Source organism: Scleropages formosus, chromosome 19, assembly GCF_900964775.1.
Source record: "Scleropages formosus chromosome 19, fSclFor1.1, whole genome shotgun sequence".
Classification (NCBI taxonomy): domain Eukaryota; kingdom Metazoa; phylum Chordata; class Actinopteri; order Osteoglossiformes; family Osteoglossidae; genus Scleropages; species Scleropages formosus.
This window is the reverse complement of record NC_041824.1, coordinates 8,793,812-8,815,488: the sequence shown is the minus strand read 5'-3', so window position 1 is coordinate 8,815,488 and position 21,677 is coordinate 8,793,812. Positions and strand designations below refer to the sequence as shown.

Sequence of the window (21,677 nt, the reverse complement as noted above, 5' to 3'; positions counted from 1 at the left end):
CAGTACTCAATGAGTTACAAAATTGCCAGTAACATTAGTGCGTCGCCCAGTGAAACTAAGGTTAATACATCACTTCTGTTGGCTTGTGTCTCATAAGAACTAATGTAGAGCTTATTAATGTATTTCATATTGCAGCTATCTGTTAGTTCATCGCCACTGTAATCGGTGCTAAAATCTGACATTTTTTGCAGTATCACACTTATAGGTGTGTTAATAGCCAGAGATTGTGTGATACATTTGGCTAAATTTTATGCATCATCTTCATGGCTAATCTAGTTCATTATTCATTTGTCAGATCTGTTCTAAGCTTAAACCGTCATTAATCTAGGTGGAGTAAAAACAGTATCTGTCCTAGCGTCAAGAATGTTATCATCTTACGTCACAGTGCTGTCAAAGTTAAACCGGCAGTAAAAATCACCAAATACACGATGCTGCTTGAAAGTATGTGAACCCTGTTGTGATGGTTATCAGGCTTGTATAAAAGTACTAAAATATGTTAAATCTTAAACTTTTTAAATGAATAAATGATAGACTCAAGTGTGTAAATCAGTTTATCTACTCGGTTTAACCAGTGTAACTTAGGATTCACCTTTTTTTGCACCTGCACTACAAGTTCCATTAAAGTGACATATGGAATTGGTCATTACATATTTATGTGACCATTTTGTGGTAAAACTAAGGGACAGAAGAAGTTCACATACTTTCAAGCAGCACTGCATCTGAAGGTCTAAGATGTGTGTATATGAGCAGGTTACATCTGGTATTATAGTAACAATAACCAGAGATGTGTTCTGTAACAGAGTACCTCAGAACACATGTAGGCTTCAATAAGGTGCTAAATTATTAAGATGAAACATAAATGCTGCCGTAGTGGAATATTAGATACAATGAAGGTCTCGTTGTTTCAGTAATTTCAGTGTTTTTGTTGCCCCACAGCAGAGATTTTTGGTAAGATGAGGGATAGTGAGGTAGAAAAGTGTTATATGTACTCAGCTGGGCAATTTTGTTTCCTTTTTATCATACTGGTGAGCCCATCCATATTATAGAAATCACCACAGTTATTATATATATTTTCACACTGATTGCTCCAAGTTGCTACTCATTGGTTTATGGGGTGCAACCTCATTAACATGAGTAAAACAACATCACATGAGCACAAATTAATGTTTTAAGCTTATTTGCACTTTGAAATGAAGCTATTCTAATACGTTTTGGGGGAACCAATATTAAAAACAGCATGGAAAGCCAAGCCAGAGCCAGTGAGGTATTTCACTTTGACCCCTGGGTCATGCCAGTGGGGAATTTTAACATTCCTAATTTTACAGAGTGAAGAAAAATAAAGCAACCATCCCCTTTCTTAGTGACGTCTAGAGCGAAGACTCCTTTGCACATTTTAAACAAATACGGACGGTGCAGAACAGACACAGGAAGGATCTTTGCAGGAGACCCTGGAAGCTTCAAGTGTAGCCTGAGGGCTGTTAACTATCCTTTGTATTACGCATTGTGGGCTTGCTTACATCCTGTCCATTTAACCACACCCTATCCTGCAAACAAGGATAAAATGGAACAACAACCTATGCTTGTTTACAAGCTTTGCTCTTATTGCTTTGTCACTGGTGTATTTTATTACCCAAAAATTTAAGGATGCAGAGGAAATGAGTTGCAATACACGAAGTAGGAATGAGACTCTTTCACCATAAAAAAAAAAAAAAGAAAACAGATGAAAGCTGAAATTTTAGGAATTCAAAGTTATATTAACATCTATTTAACATTGCGTTGTTTCACTTTGACTGCTGAAGTGCCAGAAGAGTAAATCTGATCAGACTGATGATGGCATATTAGCTGATGATACATTTTAAAAATATTATATGGGCCTGCTGAAGAAGTTGCTATAATTAAAATTATAACTATGAAAATACAGCTGAAAAGAAAATTATATTAAATCATGAAAATCAATCAAACTAATCAGTTTATGACACGAAGAACATTTACGGAGTATTTTTACGTATGAAGTAACTGGTTTTCGTGCGCACCTGTCAAGAAGCCAACGGGGAGAAGCGGGTTACAATAGATGGCCGCTAGATGGCGCTGTTCACTCGTCCAGTGGCTGAGAGGAACTCGCACGGTCGCGGTTCAACAGAAAGTCAACGAAGATCGTGCGGCGGAGCCTCTCAACAATGCGACGACCTTCACGTTTCTTAAATCAGAGCCATCTACCCCGTATAACTTAACATGTACGCTGTAAATATTGGCACAGACAGTCACAGTGTTTTGTCAGCAAGTCATATAGAAGTTTCTGATGTAAACTCGCCACCGGAGGGTTGTCCGTTCGAGTCCCACTCCTCACCACTACTGCTGTCGTGGCTCTGGTCGAGGTTTGAAGGTCCAACAGACCCTCTGTAACACCCAACTGCTTAAATGGGAGCAATACTGCATTCTGCTTGCAAATACCTGTAACCTAGAGCAATAAATTAATGATATTCTTGCAATAATGTGATACAGGCTTATCTGAGCCCTTCAATATAATAATAAAAAAAAAGTTTTAAATATTCATCAGACAAAGATGGCCAATTGTATGCATGAATCTGCAACCTGCACGTGCAAGTTTGTGCTATATTAAAAAGCTACAGTTGAACCCTCTCCTTTTATTTTTGATGCTCTTGAATGAGTCAGCTTCAGTCAGTTTGGTAAACAGGCAGAGTAAGGGCGGAGGAGATAATTGCGGGTGCGAGGACATGTAATTTCAGACAAGAATCTCCTCTTTGAGCTGTGAGCAGAGCAGCTGACAGGCCCCTGTAAGGCTCCTCGTCTGCGAATGCACCCAGATCGCCGCTGATAACAAGTAGCCTGCCATTTACTCCGAGGAAACAGAAGCAGACTGCGCACAAATGAGGTTTGTAAAGGCAGGCGATTGTTAAAATATGGTTTAGTTAGCAGGGTCGGGTGGGTGATGCAAAGCAGATCCATCTCTGGCGCCTGGGCCTCATTACAGACAATTACTTTAATTGCAGCCTATGCAGTATTATTTGTGTATGTGCACATCCCCTGGAGCAGGGCTGCTCTCCTCACCCCTTCCACATCTCGGGGATGTGTGTATGTGTGTGAGAAAGGTACACTGAAGGGGTGGATCCTTCGAGCCAGGAGATCCGGTCCAATTGCGAAAAAAAAAACCCAAGCACAGGTACGAGAAAAAGCCTCAGCGATCAAAGTTCATGTCACACTTCATAACTCAAAAGAAAACCAGCGCAAACATGTGCTTTGAACACCCACATTTCATTTTAATGTGGCTCACGTGACATTTTTGCCTAGGATAATGGTTGCTTTTAGGTAAATCTGATGAGCTCAAAAAGGTAGCAAATTATTAAATTACCAAACATATCTCTTTAAAGTGTTTGAAATGTATATAAAAGTTAATTTAATCAGGGAAATTCTCACTTTTTTTAATCTTCAGTGCATTTGAAAATGGTTTTTTTAAAAGTTACTCACACATTTTTGATTAAGTGAATATATTGGCATTTTTACATGATGACTGTAATATCTCTTCATTACAATAAACCCTTAAAGCTTAATTTTAGTTAACATTTAATGTGACTATAGCATTTTCTTAAAACATTATGGTACATGTAGGCCTCACTCTTTTTAAACAACGCTTTATTCGCCAGTTCTTCTTCCGAAAAGAGATTTTTGCAAGCTTTCAGACAGTGCAAACTTTAACAAAGTAATTGCTGTATCATTAGGCAGATCAGGCTGGGGTTTGATATTGATCACACTGTTTTGTGTGTAATTGAGTGACACCCTCTGTCTGCCTGATCTCAGTGGCGCCATGTGCTCTTTTGCATTGTTAATTTCACTGACCTCCTGCCTGCTCCTCCTGTCAGACCAGGCTATCAGGATCTACCTTTGCCTCAACTTCTCCAGCAATATAGATTGAACAGGCATTCACTATGAATAGATTATTTATATGATAATTGTTATAACATTTCATTAATTAATTCACAATCAGGAAACGATTTACTACATACAATGATTACAGCAGCAGATTGATTTGCACCACTGACACAGCTAGCCCAGATATGTGAGAATTTAAATTATGTTCCACGCGCCCATCTAAATTTAACTGCAAGACTTTTCACAAGTTAATTCAAAACATTGCCAATCGAATTACAGAGTTATAATACTCGATGAAACGACACTCTCTGTAACTAACGGAATTTTTTTTTAAGGTACTGCTAAACTCTGACATTAATAATAATAATAATAATAATAATAATAATAATAATAATAATACATATATTGTATACACAAAACCGACTATTCGCTCGCATCGAGCGCCGATTGACTCCCGTCTTTATCTTAACGTACGTAGGCAGGACACTTGACTGTATGGCCGCAGCGGCAACCAATCGGAGCGTCAGTATGGTGATTTGAGCACTGAACGGTCCAATTGCATTCTCTGGAGGCGGAGACTCGGCTGAGTCTCAGGGCTCGCTCGACTATTTCTGGAGTCCTGAGCGCAGCGCTCGCACTGGGACGGCGGAGCCATCGGAGCCTTAGTTAGTGTGGCGACCGTTTCAGGGTGCAGTGCCGAATGCGTTCCGCGGATTACTGAAACTCGGTATCGCCAGCTACAGGAAATGTATTTTACATCCCCCGCTGAAGGCACCTGGATTTTGTGATCTTGCCGCAGTTTCGCATGCGGGCATCTGCGTGCTTTTTGCGCTTCTGAAGGGAGGATTGCGGCGAACGGCGAGCCGCTGCGTCGACGGATGCGCGCCTGAGCGAGCCGGCGGTCCCGCGCGCGAGCCCACCGCCGAGGAGCGCGCGCCACTCCGCGGTCCCCATGGAGCGCCATTGCAGCCTCCTGTCCATTTGGCTGCAGCTGGAACTGTGCGCCATGGCCGTGCTTCTCACCAAAGGTACCGGCGGCAGAACCGCAGCCGGAGCCCGTTCTCAGGAGCAAAACCCGCCGCTCCTTCAGGCGGGGACACCGAGATAAACTTTGACGAAGTTCCAACACCCCGCGATGCGCTTTCGCCTTCCCCCCCCCCGAGTTTTTCCGTCAGGTTTGACGTGCAGCTCGAAGTTGCTGTTTGGTCATTTAACTGCGCCCTTACTACGTAGTCTACGTTTAAGCCAAACTTTTACTTAATTTTCCATTTATAAATATCATAACTTGGGCGTGGGTGACGTTCTTAAACGGGCTGAACGTGACGTTTGTACTCTATTGTGCTAGTTTATACATTTCGGAAATTCAGTGTTAATAAGCGCGATTAAAAAAAGACACGTCAGGACAGGTCATGTACAGATTTGAAAACATTCAATTGCCATTAAAAATGGAAAAGACTCAGAGACAGCTCGGCCTGTACTGAGCTTTAAAATGAGGAGTCAGCGTCTTTTTCACTTTTTTTGTTGAAATTTTAAAAACAAAATGTGGTACCTAATTTACCAAATAAAGTTAACGTATGAATTCTTGGCAAAAATGTAGTGGATCAGCCAGTGACATGATTTTTCTATATATACTGTATGTATGTATGTATGTATGTGTATGTAAGTTTTCTTATGTGGTATATTTACTGTTGTTTTATACAGCAGTTCTTTAGATAAAGTGTCTTCTTGACCACATACTCCCAAAGCACCCAGATGATCCACTGGAAAACTCACTGGCTACCTTAAAAGGCCTATGTTTTGTTTTATGTATTTTGTTTGTGCATAGTTGTCTTTTAGACCAGCGTCTGTTTGTCTAGGAACAAAGAGCCTTCCGGAAAAACATAAGACATGGCTGTGTGTTAGACACAGGAGACACGTTTTGCACCTTTGACCTGACGTGGTACATACGCACTGGGTCCTTACACTTAACTGTTAAGAATTGGAGTCATATTATTATGTGAAACTTTTAATAAATGGACGAGTTACACTACATGTAATTAAATTTTGGCCCAAAGGCTGATGAAGCAGTGAGCTGTGCCTTCACACCCTTCTTTTTACTACTTTCCATTTGGGCTGAAAGAAATTGACTTTGGCAAACAAACCACTAATTATGAGCTGCAAGGTTCCTGTTTTATAATACTAACTAAAAGGGTCGTTTTGCACGGAAAGAAAGCCCTTAAAGTAGTAGCTCACATTTTTACATATTTCTTCATTTAACACAAATCTGTTTACAAATTCTCAAGTTCAGTTTTTCCCGATTGGTCCAACTTTTCCACCGATGTTTGTACCATAGAGCAGCTGTAAGTGTACAGACATGAAATTCCAGTTCACTAAAACATTTGCAGAGTGAAATATAGATGTGTTTTGGTTATAATACACACTTAGCAAAGAAATTGTTTTGATCAAAAAGCGAGCAAGGTACTTGCTCCTGAATTTGCTTCAGTAAAAATTGTTCAGCTGTGTAAACAAGTCAGTGATGTTACTTAGCAATAATGCTAAATAATTTTGGAGAGTAGTGTCATCTAAATAAATAAATGTTAGTGATCAGCATTATGTAGGATTGACTAAGAAACTTGCTTACTAGTATAAGTTCAAAAATTCACAAATGTTAGAGAAAGTAATGAATGTTGATGCTTAATGTGTCCTAACAAAAGAATGCTCTGTTTAAAAGAATGACAGTTAAGCATTGTTTCAGTCCCTAAAGGTGTTCAATATTAAACTTCACCCTGTTGTTTTTGTTCTTCAGGGGAAATCAGGTGTTACTGCGATGCACCGCACTGTGTGGCCACAGGGTACATGTGCAAATCTGCACTAAATGCCTGCTTCACAAAGGTGTTGGACCCTCACAATGTGAACTCGCCCCTCACTCATGGGTGCCTGGACCCCCTTGCTGCCAGCTCCATGGATGCCACCTGCATTCCCAAGCAGGAGGATCTTACCGGGGTCTCTTCCACACTGGAGTGCTGTAATGAGGACATGTGTAATTACAGAGGACTCCATGATCTCGCACATACTAGAGAAGCTTCAGGTAAAATTGCTTGTGAAAATGTGTGACACATTACATATTTATTTGATGTATTATTATTGTTTTTTGAAATTTTCTTAGGGACCATAGAAGTTTATGAATTTTATTTCTGGGTAGTGTTGAACTGATTAAAAAGACAGGCATGTAATATCAAATGAAAACTGGATGGATGTGAGAACTATAGTAGAAGTGATGTTGAAATTTCACATTGAAATACATTATCTTGACATTGCATGGTTTGATCATAGGTTTGTCCTTGTTTTCTTTAGACCACAATGGCAGATTTCAGCCAGAGAGCAACAGGCACCTCATCACCAGGGTACAAGACCTGGCATCAACCAAGGAAGTGTGGTTCCGGGCGGCAGTTATAGCTGTTCCAATAGCTGGTGGCCTCATCCTGGTGCTGCTCATAATGCTGGCCCTGCGCATGTTGCGCAGTGAGAACAAACGGCTGCGCGACCAGAGGCAGCAGATGCTGTCGCGCCTGCACTACAGCTTCCATGGGCACCATGCCAAGAAGGGCCACGTGACCAAGCTGGACCTGGAGTGCATGGTTCCAGTGATGGGTCATGAGAACTGCTGTCTGACCTGTGACAAATTGAGACAGTCAGACTCGGGCAACGACAGAATCCTGTCGCTTGTGCACTGGGGGATGTACAGTGGACACGGCAAGCTGGAGTTCGTGTGATCCTTCTTGTGGACAGAGATGAGACTTTGAACCTGTTTCTGTTTAATTTTTTTATATGTAAAAATGACAGCAAGTCTCATTGGCTTGCTGCAGAGCACTTTACTTGAATTAAATGCCGACTGGATGAGTAAGAGCTGTAATTTAACTTGAGAGGGTAGGAGAAGCTCTGTAGGCTCAGCGGATCCTGGACTTCTTACTGACCACTGAAGGATTCCAAATTGTTCTTATTTGCACATTTGTATAAAGAGGAAACAGAACATAGGTTGTTTTTGCTTTAAGAGAAGCTAAGTAGAGGAAATTCACATTGATGCCAGGGTACAAAACTTTGAGGAGTTAAAAAAAAAAAAAAAATTCAGTGTTATCTGTAGGTGTGCACACTCCTCTCTGTATGTCTGATTCAGTTAATGTAAAGATTTTAAATATATTTTTTGTCGGATAACTATTTTTGTCACGTTCCTTCTGTGGTTGAATGACTGCGCGTCTTCATCGTTTAAAAAAAAAAAAAAAAAAAATGCTGGCTATGTCCGTAAATTTCAAGTTATTTGGCGTGGTTTTAATGAGTTGACTGGTTGTTTTTGATTTACAAGCAACTGTAGTTTATAATATTCAGAAGTTCTCTATGTTATGGTGCTAAGTAGTCTTTTGTTGTTGATATAAACACTGCATGGGAGAGATCCAGCTGAACATCTGAAGGGTGGTGTGTAATTTTTTTCTTTTTTCTTTTTTTTTTTATAAGAGCCTAAGGGGTGTTTGCTGGCGCCAGTCTTAGGATCAGGCTGTGTGAACGGGTCTGGTGATTCCCTGCAATCCTATTGAGTCATTAGCAGTGCTGGGGGGCAGTGCTGCCTCTGCTGCGCCGTCTTGTTTTACGGTAGCCCTGTGCCGATGACTGACTCATTCTTGAACTACCTCCAGAGGGTCAATTCCTCCAGCTTCAAACGGATTTTTTTTTCCCCTCACTGTCATCTCCTGGTTTTAGCCTGGCAGTAATTCAGGGTATTTATTTTATACTTGCTCTTAGCTCTCCCACCTTCCAGTAAGACTTGCTTCCCTGGAAACATTTTTTCTAAATTCTGTTGTCGTTTCTGTAGCCCTCTGCTGGTGGTGCAAGTTTGACCTACTTATGACTTCCACATGGCCATGATTTTATTTATTATCATAAATGCAGTTGTGCTGCTGTTAACAGATTTTCTTCCCAGTTGTTAATTTCAACCCTACTAAATTCATCTGTTTTAAAGTCAGTTGTTTGTGTATCTTAGTATTTAGGTGGTATATACAGTTTTGCAGAACTGCAGCTTGTTTTGACCTTATCTTGCAGCTGAAGAGAACTTCATGACAAAAATAAATCCATTATTTATCTGGCCACATTATATCAGTTGAAGAGAGCAAGGGCCATCTATGCACTTCAGCTGTCCCCAGTCTAGCCCAGCCCAGCTCCACCCACCCATTATCCTTGTAATGATAACAAACCCCGAGTTTAAAGCTAATGTGTTCAGTGTTTTCTTAACGCTGGCTTGCCTGCTTGACTCGGATCACCTGCTGGCACCAGACTGCGAGGTGCGCAAGCCAGATCCCGCTGTCCCAACACTTTTAAAGCGGTGGCGTTTGTTGTGCATGACAATAGAGGGCTGCGACCAAGGCCTGTTTGCGTCTGTCGTCTTGTAGAATAGGCGGGTGGTCAAACTTTGTATTTATATGTAAATGCAAAGCTGGTGCCTCGCTGGTCTCTTTCCAGGGCTCAATTTGTTTGAAGAGACTTCAAGCTGTCCTGCTTGCACCACACAGGGAGTCTTTGTTTGGCATTTTTACCCTTTCTTCAAACTGTGGCTATTTTACTCTTGGGGAAAAAAAAAAATCTTTGGAATGGATAATAATGTAAAGGAAAACAAAATATTTATGTCTAGTGCTATAGGAGAAACTTACAAAGGTAAAATTCAAAGACCAGTTAATTATTAATCTAACATATTACCTTGTTCAACAAAGGAACCTTTGGGTCCTTAACGACTACACCACTTGATGCATTATTTTTATTTTGATTCTTCTCAAAAACTGTAATGCTATAATCATGTGGGCATTCCTATCTCTGTATACTTCAGATAGTATAAAAATATACAACATAAAAACAAAGTCATAAATGCACACATTCTGTAGTGACTTACTCTTTGGAGCTGTACAGGTGTCTTTTTTAATCTATCAGGATTTTAGTTCACTTTTATTTATGCTTCTTTTAATATGCATTTACAGGAGCACTGAAGAATACACCCATTCCTGAAATGACAGGGTTAATTCATTCGCCTCTGTTAGGCAAATTCCAGTTGTGAGGGGTCGAATTACCATTATTATTTATGAAGAAAAAATGTCACTGACAATTAGGGTAATTTTATGCATGGCAATGCTAACACTTAATTTTATAATACTTGTTACTAAATTATTAATAAACTGAAAAAAAATAAATATTTGTTTCTAGATTGTCTTTTACATCCTACGTTCATTCTCGAGTAATAGCTCCTTGTCCAGTGCAGGGTTGTGGCGACCACAGTCCTTTCCCTTATAAACAGGTTTGTGGAACAGAGTAAATCCTGGACTTATACATTTTGATAAATCACCTCATGGCTGTTTATGATTTAAAGAAAGTTCACAAGATCACTGTCTTTCACTTTGCAAGCAGATACTAGGCTGTTAGAAATGTTGTGTAGCTTTGCATATGTGTTTTGATGCTAGATCTACGTTTCACTGCAACAGTAAGGCTTTATTTATGCTACTATAAATCAATTCATGTTATAAAAACTTCATAGTTTTTAAAAATTCAGTTAATAGTCACAAATTTATAGTTTATTTCTTGGACCCAAAGAACTCAGGTTCAAATCCCATTTCATCTGTACTACCCTTGATCAAGGTACTTACCTGAAATTGCTCCAGTACAAAAAAATAGTAATAATAATGCGGGGGGGGAGGGTTGAATCTGCTGTTTCTGTTATTGTAAAACAATTATCAATGGATCCAATAAATGGATGTGATTGTTTGACATTATCAGCGTTATAGGAAATAGGACTTCAGACTGTAGTTGGTTTGGTTATGGAAGAAGCAGTGTTAATGTGAAAGATGTAGTAGGCAGAGAATAAAATACATGTTGCAAAAATAAAATTAATTGCTTAACTGGGCGAAAATGCCTTTGTATTGAGTAATAAGTCTGCTGTATGAAAAAGGGAACGCGCCTTCATAAGCTGTCATAGGGCTATTTCATTGTAGGGGACCAAGTTATACGAAGACCGGGTGTTAAATCAGAAATGTGTAGTTTATTGGGTCGTCTTATATTTGACTCATTTCGCAAAAGCTTTTTTCAAAAGTCCCATGCGACTCTTACTTTTTATTCAAGCACTATGATAGGAAAAGATCATGCTGGGAATGAAAAGAACGTGCTTCTGTATGTCCTATGAAAGACACTGTGTGCTATAAAATCTGTACCTGCCTTGGTGTGTTCTGAAGGTTCTACAGAAGTTATTGCAAGGTTTATATCTTGTTGTCCATCAGATGATCATAGTTTTTCAACCACGGGTGCCACATTATTGCATGGTAAGTGCAACGGTTAAACATCACAGCGAAACAACTGAAGCTAGACTGGAAAATAATTAAGCAGCAAGAATTTAATTATTTAAAATTATTCCACTAATATGTCATTTTCTCTTCTGCTTCTTACTTGTGTTGTCACCATGCTTAACCCATAACACTGAAAATTCTCTTTGCATATCAGAACTCCCTTATGGGATTATTTATTATTTACTCTTAGAAAATGCATAATGTAAAGCTTAAGAAAAGAACCAAATGAAACATTTGATAACAGTGGCTTGCATGGCCGTTAGATATAAACAAGTATTGAATTTTTCCGTGATGGACATCACTTAAAAAAAGATAATGGAAATATTTAGAGCCACAGAACAATATAATTTCCTTTTTATACAGAACATGGGATAAACACGGCATCTCATTTAGCGTGTGCTCCCAAACATTTACCCAGTGCCTTGTTAACATTTATATATAAACGTCCTTTAAACAAAAATAATACAGTTGGGAATGTTTAGAAAACCTAAGCACCTCAGGTTTAATGTCATCCTTCTCCAACAGGTCCTGTATCCCAGAGCAAAAATGGTGTGTTTGGACACAACAGATGATGAAAATATGAATATGAATATGAATTTATGAATAGCAAAAGGACCTATGGAGGTTTTGCACAGAACAGAGGCCTATGAAGAAGGAAGAAAAAGCTCTTCTTTTATTTCCTCAGCGTATTTATGATGAACCGGAACATTCTGGAAGAGCAAGTCTCTGATCTCCTCATACTGGACGGGCTCATCTGTGGAGACGCGCGAAGGAGACCGAGCTGCGACACATTATGGTGCCGCATGGCTCTTAGGCCTTTCGGTATTATGAAAGGGCAAAAGAACCTTTTATAATAGGAAAAGGCCACTTGCGGCACCAGGCATCCCAGTCTGATTTGTTTTCATCTTTGTTACAGCGAAGGCCGGGATGCGATCAGCCTTCCAAACATGACCCGGCCACTCACTGGAAGCGCGTGGACTTATTCAAAGTGACATCCATAATGAGGAGATTAAGCCCGTTGTTGGGTGCCAAGTATGAGAGGATGTGGCAAGAGGAACACCTTTAATGAACCCGCAGAGGGCAGAGAGGAGGGGAAGGAGGGAAAAAAAAAACCTTCAAAGTAATAACAAAAAAACATTAAGGTTGCGTGCATGCTAAAGATTAATAAAGGATTTTATTAAGCAGTCTGGCTCTTTGCCAGCTTGATCAAACCTTGCCACTTTGAACTATGAGTATGTCCCGAGGACTCCTGCGAAGACACAAATCTCCGGCAGCCTTGGATTAGCAGCTTGAAAAGATATCTGTCCCGCACAAAAAAATCCAAAATGTACCTACCTTATGCTCTCCTCTCCGCTTAACGGACAGATTGTTCACACTGCAAATGAAAAGACCTTGTCCTTCCATTGGCCGTCACCCTCATACCATGTTAACGAAAGCCTTTTTGACTTTTAGTCTATCAGCGCTAGAAATATGACGTCAGTCGCTGCTCTTATTCCCGGCTGCGTGGAGAGCGCGTGTTGAGGTGCATCGTCTTGTATTGTCGCGCCCTAAACGTGTAAACAGTGTGTTTTCACGGTATTCTTGCTGGCGCTCTGAGTGCCCTTCGGAGATGAAATCAAACCGAGCCGTAAAACCTGTCAACAAAATCTATGTATCTGTATTTTTTTTTTACAAGGCTGCGCATAAACTACCACATGCTGAATATTACTGAAGGCTATATAACATGTGCCGTTGCACGTCAGTGTGCCAAAATACATCTATACTGTGTAATTACAATGTTTCATTGTCTGTAAGTCAAATATGGAGACCAACAAAACAAACGATTTTAATAAAAGGAAAAACCTTTAACGTTTTTTTTTTTTTAAATGATTTTGTTTTTAAATGCAGTGCAGATTACAAATATAAGCATTGGGTGGGGTGGGGTTTATTATAAGGAAAGGCTAAAGAAAAATGGAGAATACACCTCCTGGTGCCTGCTGTTGGGTGTGACATGTAAAAGCAAAATTACAATTTCTGTTACTGAAACACATCAGTTGATCAGCAGGGACAGCTGGTAGCACAGTGACTGGAGCTGCTACCTTTGGACCCACAGGTTTGATTCCCATCTCCAGCTATAGTATCCTTGAGCAAGGTACTTACCCTCAATTACTCCAGTAGAATTACCCAGCTGTATAAATGGGTATATAATTATAAGCTGCTTTGGAGAAAAACATCAGTTAAACACTCAGGTGTAAAATGTGTTCGAATTGTGGTCTTGGTGTCCGTAGTGCACTGCTAAAATGCCGTTGCTCTGAAACTGTGAATTTTGCTTGCAAACACAAACGCAGTTTCTCTCTGAGAGCGGTTTGGGGTGGTTGTGGAAGCTGGGCAAGAAAAATAAATAGGAGGCATACCCGTGTGTAACTGAGCATTGTTTTCCCCCGGAGTGTGTAGGCAGGGATGCAGGGGCCCCGTTCAGGAACGCGATACCTCTTTAATTAGAGCCGCGGGGCCAAAGAGGATTTACAGTAATCTAAGATTACCACTGTACTGCCCTTGTTTCAAAGCCAGAAAATTACAGAGCGTTTGAGAAACGGGCTTCGCTTCGCTTTGCTCGGACCAGCCCTGCCATTTATCATTTACGAGAAAAAAAAAAAACTGTTTACTGCTGGGGTCAAAGTTCCATGTGTATGTTTATAGACCCGCTCAGGAAAGGATGGCTGTTAAACTTTACCCACGGCGCTGGTCAGACTCAAACCTGTCCGCGTGTGTGGAATTTCAAAACGAGGCAGGAGGTTCGGCGTGTTTGAGACGGACGTTGGCGGAAAAAAGCGGCCTCCGTTTGGGCTTTTGAGAACAAATCCGTGTCGCTTTCCAAGTGGGAAAGATGCTTAAAACATAGATAGATAGATAGATAGATAGATAGATAGACAGATAGATAGATCCTTACAAATTCTAAAGGAAGTCTCTCGAAGCCCTGGATCCCACGGAATTCCGCTTTTAAATATGTTCAGTTTTTTTTTTTTTTTTTACTTTGTTTTTACTTTATTTAGCTTTTTATCCAAACTACCATACACCATAAAGCTGGGGATGGCGCCTCCCATCTGCACCCCGTTCTGAGCCTGGAGGACATTAGGCAAGTCTGCTGTAGGAAGGAGAGAGAGCGAGTGGTGTGAGCATGGGACAGGACGGGACGGGACGGGGCGGGGCGGGGCGGTGGGTTTGCGGGGGCCCCAGAACTACTTCAGAGCAGAGGCCGCGACCAAGCGCAACCCGAGACCCCCACGGACAGACGGGAAGTGTCGTGTTAACTCCCGAAATGTGCCGAGCCTGTAGCCTCTTAAAGCACTATAACGGCACTCACCCACCTCAGCATCTGCCCCACGTCTCCTTCTGTAAGAAACCCCTCCCTTTGATTCCTGGCACGTGCAACTACATACTGTGTGGATCAAACATATTTGTTTCTTGAGCACGTGTCGTTATTTAGACGTCCGTAATCTAAAGCAAAGGAACCGAGACTTGTCCGCCACATGGCGTCTCAGCGTCCGGTTCATCTCGTATTCCGCCTTCTCCAAAAATCCAACGGAGTCACGCTGTCTTTTTTCTCCCGCTGCCATACGTTTACTTAAGTTGCAGTGGATATAGTCCTGTTAAGTTTATTACAAATGTTACAGCAAGCGGTTGCATTTACATCACTACGGAGGGCTGCAGCACCGACGCCGCTGCTGGCATCACCTGGTACTCACAGCTATGTCGTGCTGCTTAGTTTCACACGTTTTATGGGAAAGTGACGTACAACTCACTAAATATCACATCCACTGCATCCACACTATATGACCCACTTGTCTAACAACCTGTGTGACAGGAAGTTTTAGATAATATTTGGTACTCAAATCTTCTTAAATGGTATAAAGATTGATCTTTAGAGTAATATTTCTTGTTCCCATCAGCAGAAGAGGTCCACACTTTATTTTCTGATAAACATGTAAAACGCAGGCTGATGAATCTTACACACTTGGCAAGGAAATTAATTTTATTGTTTGCTCCACGGGGGGCGTGGTGGCGCAGTGGGTTGGACCGGGTCCTGCTCTCCAGTGGGTCTGGGGTTTGAGTCCCGCTTGGGGTGCCTTGTGACGGACTGGCGTCCCGTCCTGGATGTGTCCGCTCCTCCTCCAGCCTTACGCCCTGTGTTACCGGGTAGGCTCTGGCTCCCCATGACCCCCAATGGGGCAAGTGGTTCAGACAATGTGTGTGTGTGTGTGTGTGTGAGCAGACAATGCTCCATAAATGCAGTAGTTGGATGACCCAAGTGTTGTACTTTGTTGCTGCTAAAAATATTGACAATTAATCTGCCTGAAAATTATGTGAAATTCTGCAGTGTTTGGGCATCTTTTTGGATCCTTTTAGTACCTGATCGCATCTACAAAATACTGTAAACTTTTTCCGGTGTTTTATGTATTGATGGCATGGCAAGTAGCGCTGCTGTCTCACAGCACCTGCGTGGTGCGAGAGGACTTGGATTCGATCTCCGTTCAGTCTGTGTGGAGTTTGCTTGCTCTCCTTGTGTTTGGGGTTTTGTCTGGGTGCTCTGGTTTCCTCCCACACTCCAAAGACATGCTGTACAGGTTCACCCATAGTGTGTGAGGGACAGAGAGAGTGTGTTCCACTGATGTATGGATGAGTGACCCAGTGTAAGTAGTGTATCTAGCAGTGTAAGTCACCACGGTGAATAAGGTGTGTGGGCTGATAACACTACATAGAGTTCATTGGAAGTTGTTTTGGAGAAAAGCATCTGTTAAATAAGTAAATGTAATGTTATGAATGTATTTGCAGTTTACGCACAACTATTCGTCTGTGCTGTTCTATTAATCTATAGAAATAATGATTTAAAAAAAAAGCCAAACAAAAGTCCACATTTCCTTATTGTTAAATGCAGAAACACAGTAGCACGAGTTATGCTGGACAGAAGCACTAACAGCTCATTCACCGGAGGTGCGGTGAAATCGGCGCGGGTAAACGGTGTGAATACGGGGGGCCTGCAACTGATTTGACTCCGCTGTGAAATGATTCATTCGCGCCCCTTGACCGACACATGGGCTTATATTGTTATTATTACAACAGTAAACACTCGGAGCGGGATTACTTACAGATTGGTGTGATGTTGTAGCTCACCTGACGAGTAGGAAAATGGGTTTGGTGCATTTAAGAGGCTCTGGTTTTAATATGTGTCCCTAACAGGCAGAGCCTTGGCTCCTGTAAAGAGCTCTTATTAAATGTGTGTGTAGGGGGAGCGGGAGGTGGGGGAGTGTGTGCTACTTTCTCGTGTTTTCTCATGTTCTCAAAATTAATCCAGAGGCTATTAGTTTTTCACAAAGAAGCAGTCATCCACGTCCAGCATCTGCTTAACGGGGCAATTTGCTACGGTGCTTGGCAACAGCGATGGGCCACCGCACTACCCCCCACCCCCAAACCCCCAGCGATCACAAAATTTGTTTACCGACATTTTGAACCGGTTGGTGTGTGGAATGCACGTGTCGTGTAAGAAGTTGACGGTACCTTCCTACCGCTGTAATTCCAGCCAGTTCTCATTTAAAGCCTCGTCCATTCACTGGTTAGGCCCACCCCACCCACGGTCTCAAGCACGCATCACCACGGCAACTGCTTATGACACCAATTTTAGATCTGCTTGACTGAAACCCTGTGATTTCTGCAAATCGTGATCCAAATGTACGTATGCGCAGGAGCTTCTCCTCTGCAGTTTGTTTTGCGGCGAGTGACGTGATGTTGTGTACACAGAGAGAAACAAATCCACCAAAAGTCCTAACCCACCCCCGACTGCCCGGGTTTGCCAGCACGCCAGGCCCCCGAGACGCCCGTAGCACTAAATCCTGTAAGACCCATGGGCTGCCGCTGTTCACTGTCCAGCTGGCTGCACTTCCCTGGTGCGCCGACCCGACAGACCGCCCTCGTGCAGCCCTTGCTGAAGGAGTCCAGTCCGATCCCGGTGCCCGGTGTGCACGTTGCAAAGCCTCCTCATAAAGCAAAAACAGGAAACAGATGCAGCAGTGGTTGTTGGGTCATAACTAAGTCCATAACATCTAGAACACTTCGAGGCTGCTTCATCAATGTCACCAGCGTTACATTATTTTACTCCTTTGGAGATGTGGAACGTCTTTTTTGTCACCATTTGTCTGATTTTACTCAAAAATGCATAAGAACATGGATAAATCTGAGCTCCTCTGGCTGGTCAGTGTTGTTCTAGATACAAAATATTCTTCACATCTCCTAGTCAGACATGTACGCAGTATTATACTGCTATTAGGGGATGGATTAACTAGGGATGCTGTGACCTCTGACCTCTCCAACTGCCCCTCATCCCGCTCTGCACTACAGTGTTTACACCAGGACACATCAAGATACCTTAAGACCTGCAGTGTGTGAAGTAGAAGCTCTCAAGCTCTCTCCTGTGCTACGTTGTATGTTTGATTCAGAGAGCTGGATTTTGTCTGGCCTTTTCCTCCACCTCACAACGGTCCTGCAACGCATGCGGTGAAGTGACAAGACTTCCAGTTTCATTAAAAATGCAGCATCTCAAAACCTAATTTCTCCAACTCTGGAGAAACAGAGAAATAGCAAGCAGGAAATAGGCAGCGATGCAAGCAAAGTCGTCCCGTTGGGGGTTAAAGCTTCTCGAGGTGTTTCGTCTCTGTGGGGTGGAGGAGGATCGTTCCACACCACTCCAGGTACGCAAGTAGCAAACGCTGTCCAGGAGGAACACACTGCTGGGGGTTTTGTATAGTACTTGTGGCACCAGGTACAAATTCGAAAACCATTGAATTCAAGACCCAAGAACATCTCCAAGAATTAATTATGAAACATTCAAGTCTCAGGTTTAATGTTGCGTAGTGGATAGAGCTGCTGCCTTTGGACCAAAGGTTACAGGTTTGAATCCCATCTCCAGCTGCTGAACAGCTGAGCAAGGTACTTATCCTAAATCGCTCTATTAAAATTACCCAGCTGTATAAAGGGGTAAATAACTCTAAGAATCTTAACATTGTAAGTTGCTTTGGAGAAAAGCCTCAGCTAAATGTAAAAAGACTTTGTGCTAAAGATTCTGCAAAGCCTCCAGTTGATGCAGTGTATTTTCTTTCGCCCTCCTTCCAAAGAGGAGTCCTAGGCGAATCCAGTTTTAGATTTTCGAACAAGTATTCTCATTCACATTTATTAATTTTGTAGATGCTATTCTCCAAAACAGCATGCAACAATTATCGAAAAATGTTTAACTGACATCTTTCTCCAAGATGACTCACAGTGTTAGATACACTACAGTAAACTACTTACAGTCATTCACATCTACTGTATACAGCAAAGCAATCTAACACACACACACACACACACACACACACACACACACACACACACACACACACACACACACTACAGGGAATTTAGAGTTATCAGTCAACCTCAAACAAATATCTTTTAACAGTATAAACCCATGCGAACCTGCAGACCGAGTGGGCATCAGACTCATGTCCAACCATACAGACCATTCACCAGTGTTACCCGCTGCACCACCGTGCAATATAACACATACTGTTATCTTCACCACAGGGACCTTGTCTGCTTTTTTTGTTCGCACGTAACCTTTTTTTACAGCTCTGCTGTAGCAAAAACAGAAGCTTAAGCAGCTTCGCTCGAGTTACAAAAAACACCTTTGGTATCTCATTGGCGCGAAGCACCAATAAGCCCGATTTTTCACGAGGAGACCATTCCACAGACCGCAGGCATGTATATTTGAAGGGGACAAATAAAGTAAAATCAGACCGCAGCATCACTTGACTGCCCCAGCTGAGTAGCGGTTCTGTCAGCACATCCCCTTTGCTCTACATCAGCTGCAGATGAGACAACGATTGCGAAGAAGGATGGTGGCTTTTTAAAGAGCAACGACTAATAAATTGCACAATTGGGGGTCGGACCACACAGGGAGAGCGTGCCAGCGAAAACCGAAATGTACCCTCGTTCCACGTTGCCTTTGATTCTCCTTCCTCAAGAGAATTAGTCACTGCTCAGTCCAAAGGAAAATTTTAATTAGATTCTACCATACAAGATCCATTTGTTGAACTGGCCCTTTGGCTAAATCGTGAACACAAATATTTAAGTTCAGGACACATTCCACAGGAACCATCTTCAAGGCCTTCTTGTCCACCGTCCTCAGTAATTACCTCTTAAATATACAACATATCTAGAAATATGGTGTGCAACTTATCATCTAAGTGGGTTAAAGAGGAGTATAGTAATTCTGTGTTTGGTAAAGGCTACTTAGGCCTACATCAGCGAAGTCTGGAAAAGTGCATCCTACCAGACAGTCAGATTACATCCAGACCCCCCCAAAAAACAAAGAGCTAACAAACACTAACAAAAAAAGCCTGCATTTCGTTCATTTACTAATAAATTGAATATAGTAGCATGGGGTGTAATTGAATGAAACCATTATTTTCGTTTGGGAAATGGCAGCCTTTCAGTAAGCACTGACTCCAACTGGCTGCAGTAAATGAGACTGTGGAATTTGTTAAATTGGAGATCTGCACAACGGGAAAAACACTTAATTACAAAGCTATCCACTAGCCCTGCCAATTGAAACCTTACGTCACGTTTTTTTGGTAATGTGAGGGCGGATACCAGTCCTCACATGGTAATTATAGTCATGTAATTACTTAGAAAAGAAACCCATATTCTTTGTGCTATGGCTTTGCACCGCACCCCTTTACCAAGCATTAGGCATTGATTCAGTGTCAACTTTGCCATCGTTCAGTGTTCAAAGGATAGCGGGTTAAAAGTTAATGTACTGGCGTTAAAGCTACAGCCTATTGACACGAAGGTTGTAAGTTCAAATCCGGTCTCCTGCTGAAATATTGTCAATTGAGGTTTTTATCATGCAAAGTATGAGCTCCGTGTAAATGCGACATCTGCAATTAGCACCCGTACCGGACGATTATCTGTGGAGACATAGTGGAGCTTACACTTCATATGGGTAATTATACCCTTGTTATTTACTCTTATTTATTCAGTTGATGCTCTTCCCCATTGTAAGTGACTTACAGTGTCAAACTACTTGCACTGAGTTACTCCTTTAAGCAGCTGGATAATTTTTACTGTATCAGTTCAAGGCAAAAACCTTGCTCAAGGGCAGAACAGCAGGAGTCGGATTTGAATAATGGTCTGTGGCAGGGTCCAGCCTGGTCATGCCCATCCCCTGCCCAGATGGACCCTCATACCTGGGTTGCCTCACTGGAGAACGAGTGCCAGGTGTTCTCGGTGGCCAGAACAAAGAGACCCTACATAAAGAGGAAGTCATGGAGAGCTGGAGAGGTGTCTGGTGTGTTCGTGTGAATTATGAGAAGTGGTTCATGACAGAATATTTTGTTAGATACGGGAGTCAGGTTTGTGTTTCCATTAGTTTGTTTTGGAAAGCTACAGATTACAAAAAAAGTAACTGAAAGTTCAGCCATAAATGTCCTGTTTCTGGTCACTTTGGGAGCTGGATACACTCCTGTGTACCATGAGGTCTTTTGACTCCAAAGGCAGCAGTTCTAACAACTGTCCTCAGTTACTTATTCCTCTCCATATCCAAAATATTGAAAAACACCCGTCCTCCTCTTGTCCAAGGTAGCGGAATACCACTTATTACAGTGTTGAAAAAGTAATAAAAGCACGGAGGCTTTGAACGTTAAAGGGATGAAACAGCCACACCTGGATGGGTAGCTGGTTAGAGCAGTGCGGGAATACGGAATGGAGGTAATGCAAGGGGCCTGGAGGTGTGCGAGCTATAGGTTGTTTACCAGCTTTCTTTCCAAAAGCAGTGAGAATGTAGGTCTGTCCAGTGTTCCTTGGTCAACACCCTCTTGCCTCTGGTGTCACCTGACTGCCCTCCTTCTACACCCCACCCCTGCCTAGAGTCTCTTCTCTCTGGAGTTTTTCATTAACTCGCTGAACTTTAATCGAAGCTGTCTGTGTTTTTCAGCTGTTGGGGGACGTTTAGACTGAGCCAGGACTCTCCAAACAAAGTCAGCAGGTGTACATAATTTGTGGCCTTTCTGAGACTCATCCACTTTAAAATCAAATTTGTTTTGTTAGCTCCTGCATGGGGGAATGGGGTCTTTTGCCAAAATTCATGGAATGAAACCTCTCAGCTGCACATGCACAGGATCTTAGTGATCCCATATACAGATGTGTCTTCAAAGTGACTGTCAATTCAAAAAAACTTTCAAAAATGGATTTTGAAACCACAGGTGTAAATAAGCTGCATAGCAGGCTCTGACTAAGCAATGTAAATCCATTCACTGTGGTTCAGTTTTAGTCTCACTTAACATTTACTGTTTATTTACGGAAGAAAATGGGGAAAAACCATTTCATAATTGCTTTTCAGTCTGACACTAAAGTAAGTAATAGAAAAAGTAT

The 21,677-nt window shown here is 41.9% G+C and overlaps 1 protein-coding gene across 1 annotated transcript; it reads left to right on the top strand.

Moving 5' to 3' along the window:
• Window positions 1-4,523: 4,523 nt before the first annotated feature.
• bambia (BMP and activin membrane-bound inhibitor (Xenopus laevis) homolog a) lies at window positions 4,524-8,114 on the top strand. Its single transcript, XM_018741076.2, has 3 exons — window positions 4,524-4,916; window positions 6,674-6,955; window positions 7,222-8,114. The coding sequence occupies exons 1-3, from the start codon at window positions 4,841-4,843 to the stop codon at window positions 7,638-7,640; spliced, it is 777 nt and encodes a 258-aa protein (XP_018596592.1). The 5' UTR covers window positions 4,524-4,840; the 3' UTR covers window positions 7,641-8,114.
• Window positions 8,115-21,677: the final 13,563 nt, after the last annotated feature.

Coding starts and splice junctions, on each gene's coding strand:
- bambia (XM_018741076.2), top strand. CDS start 4,841: ATGGAGCGCCATTGCAGCCTCCTGTCCATTTGGCTGCAGCTGGAACTG. Junction 4,917..6,673: donor GGCCGTGCTTCTCACCAAAG/GTACCGGCGGCA, acceptor TTTGTTCTTCAG/GGGAAATCAGGTGTTACTGC. Junction 6,956..7,221: donor ACATACTAGAGAAGCTTCAG/GTAAAATTGCTT, acceptor TGTTTTCTTTAG/ACCACAATGGCAGATTTCAG.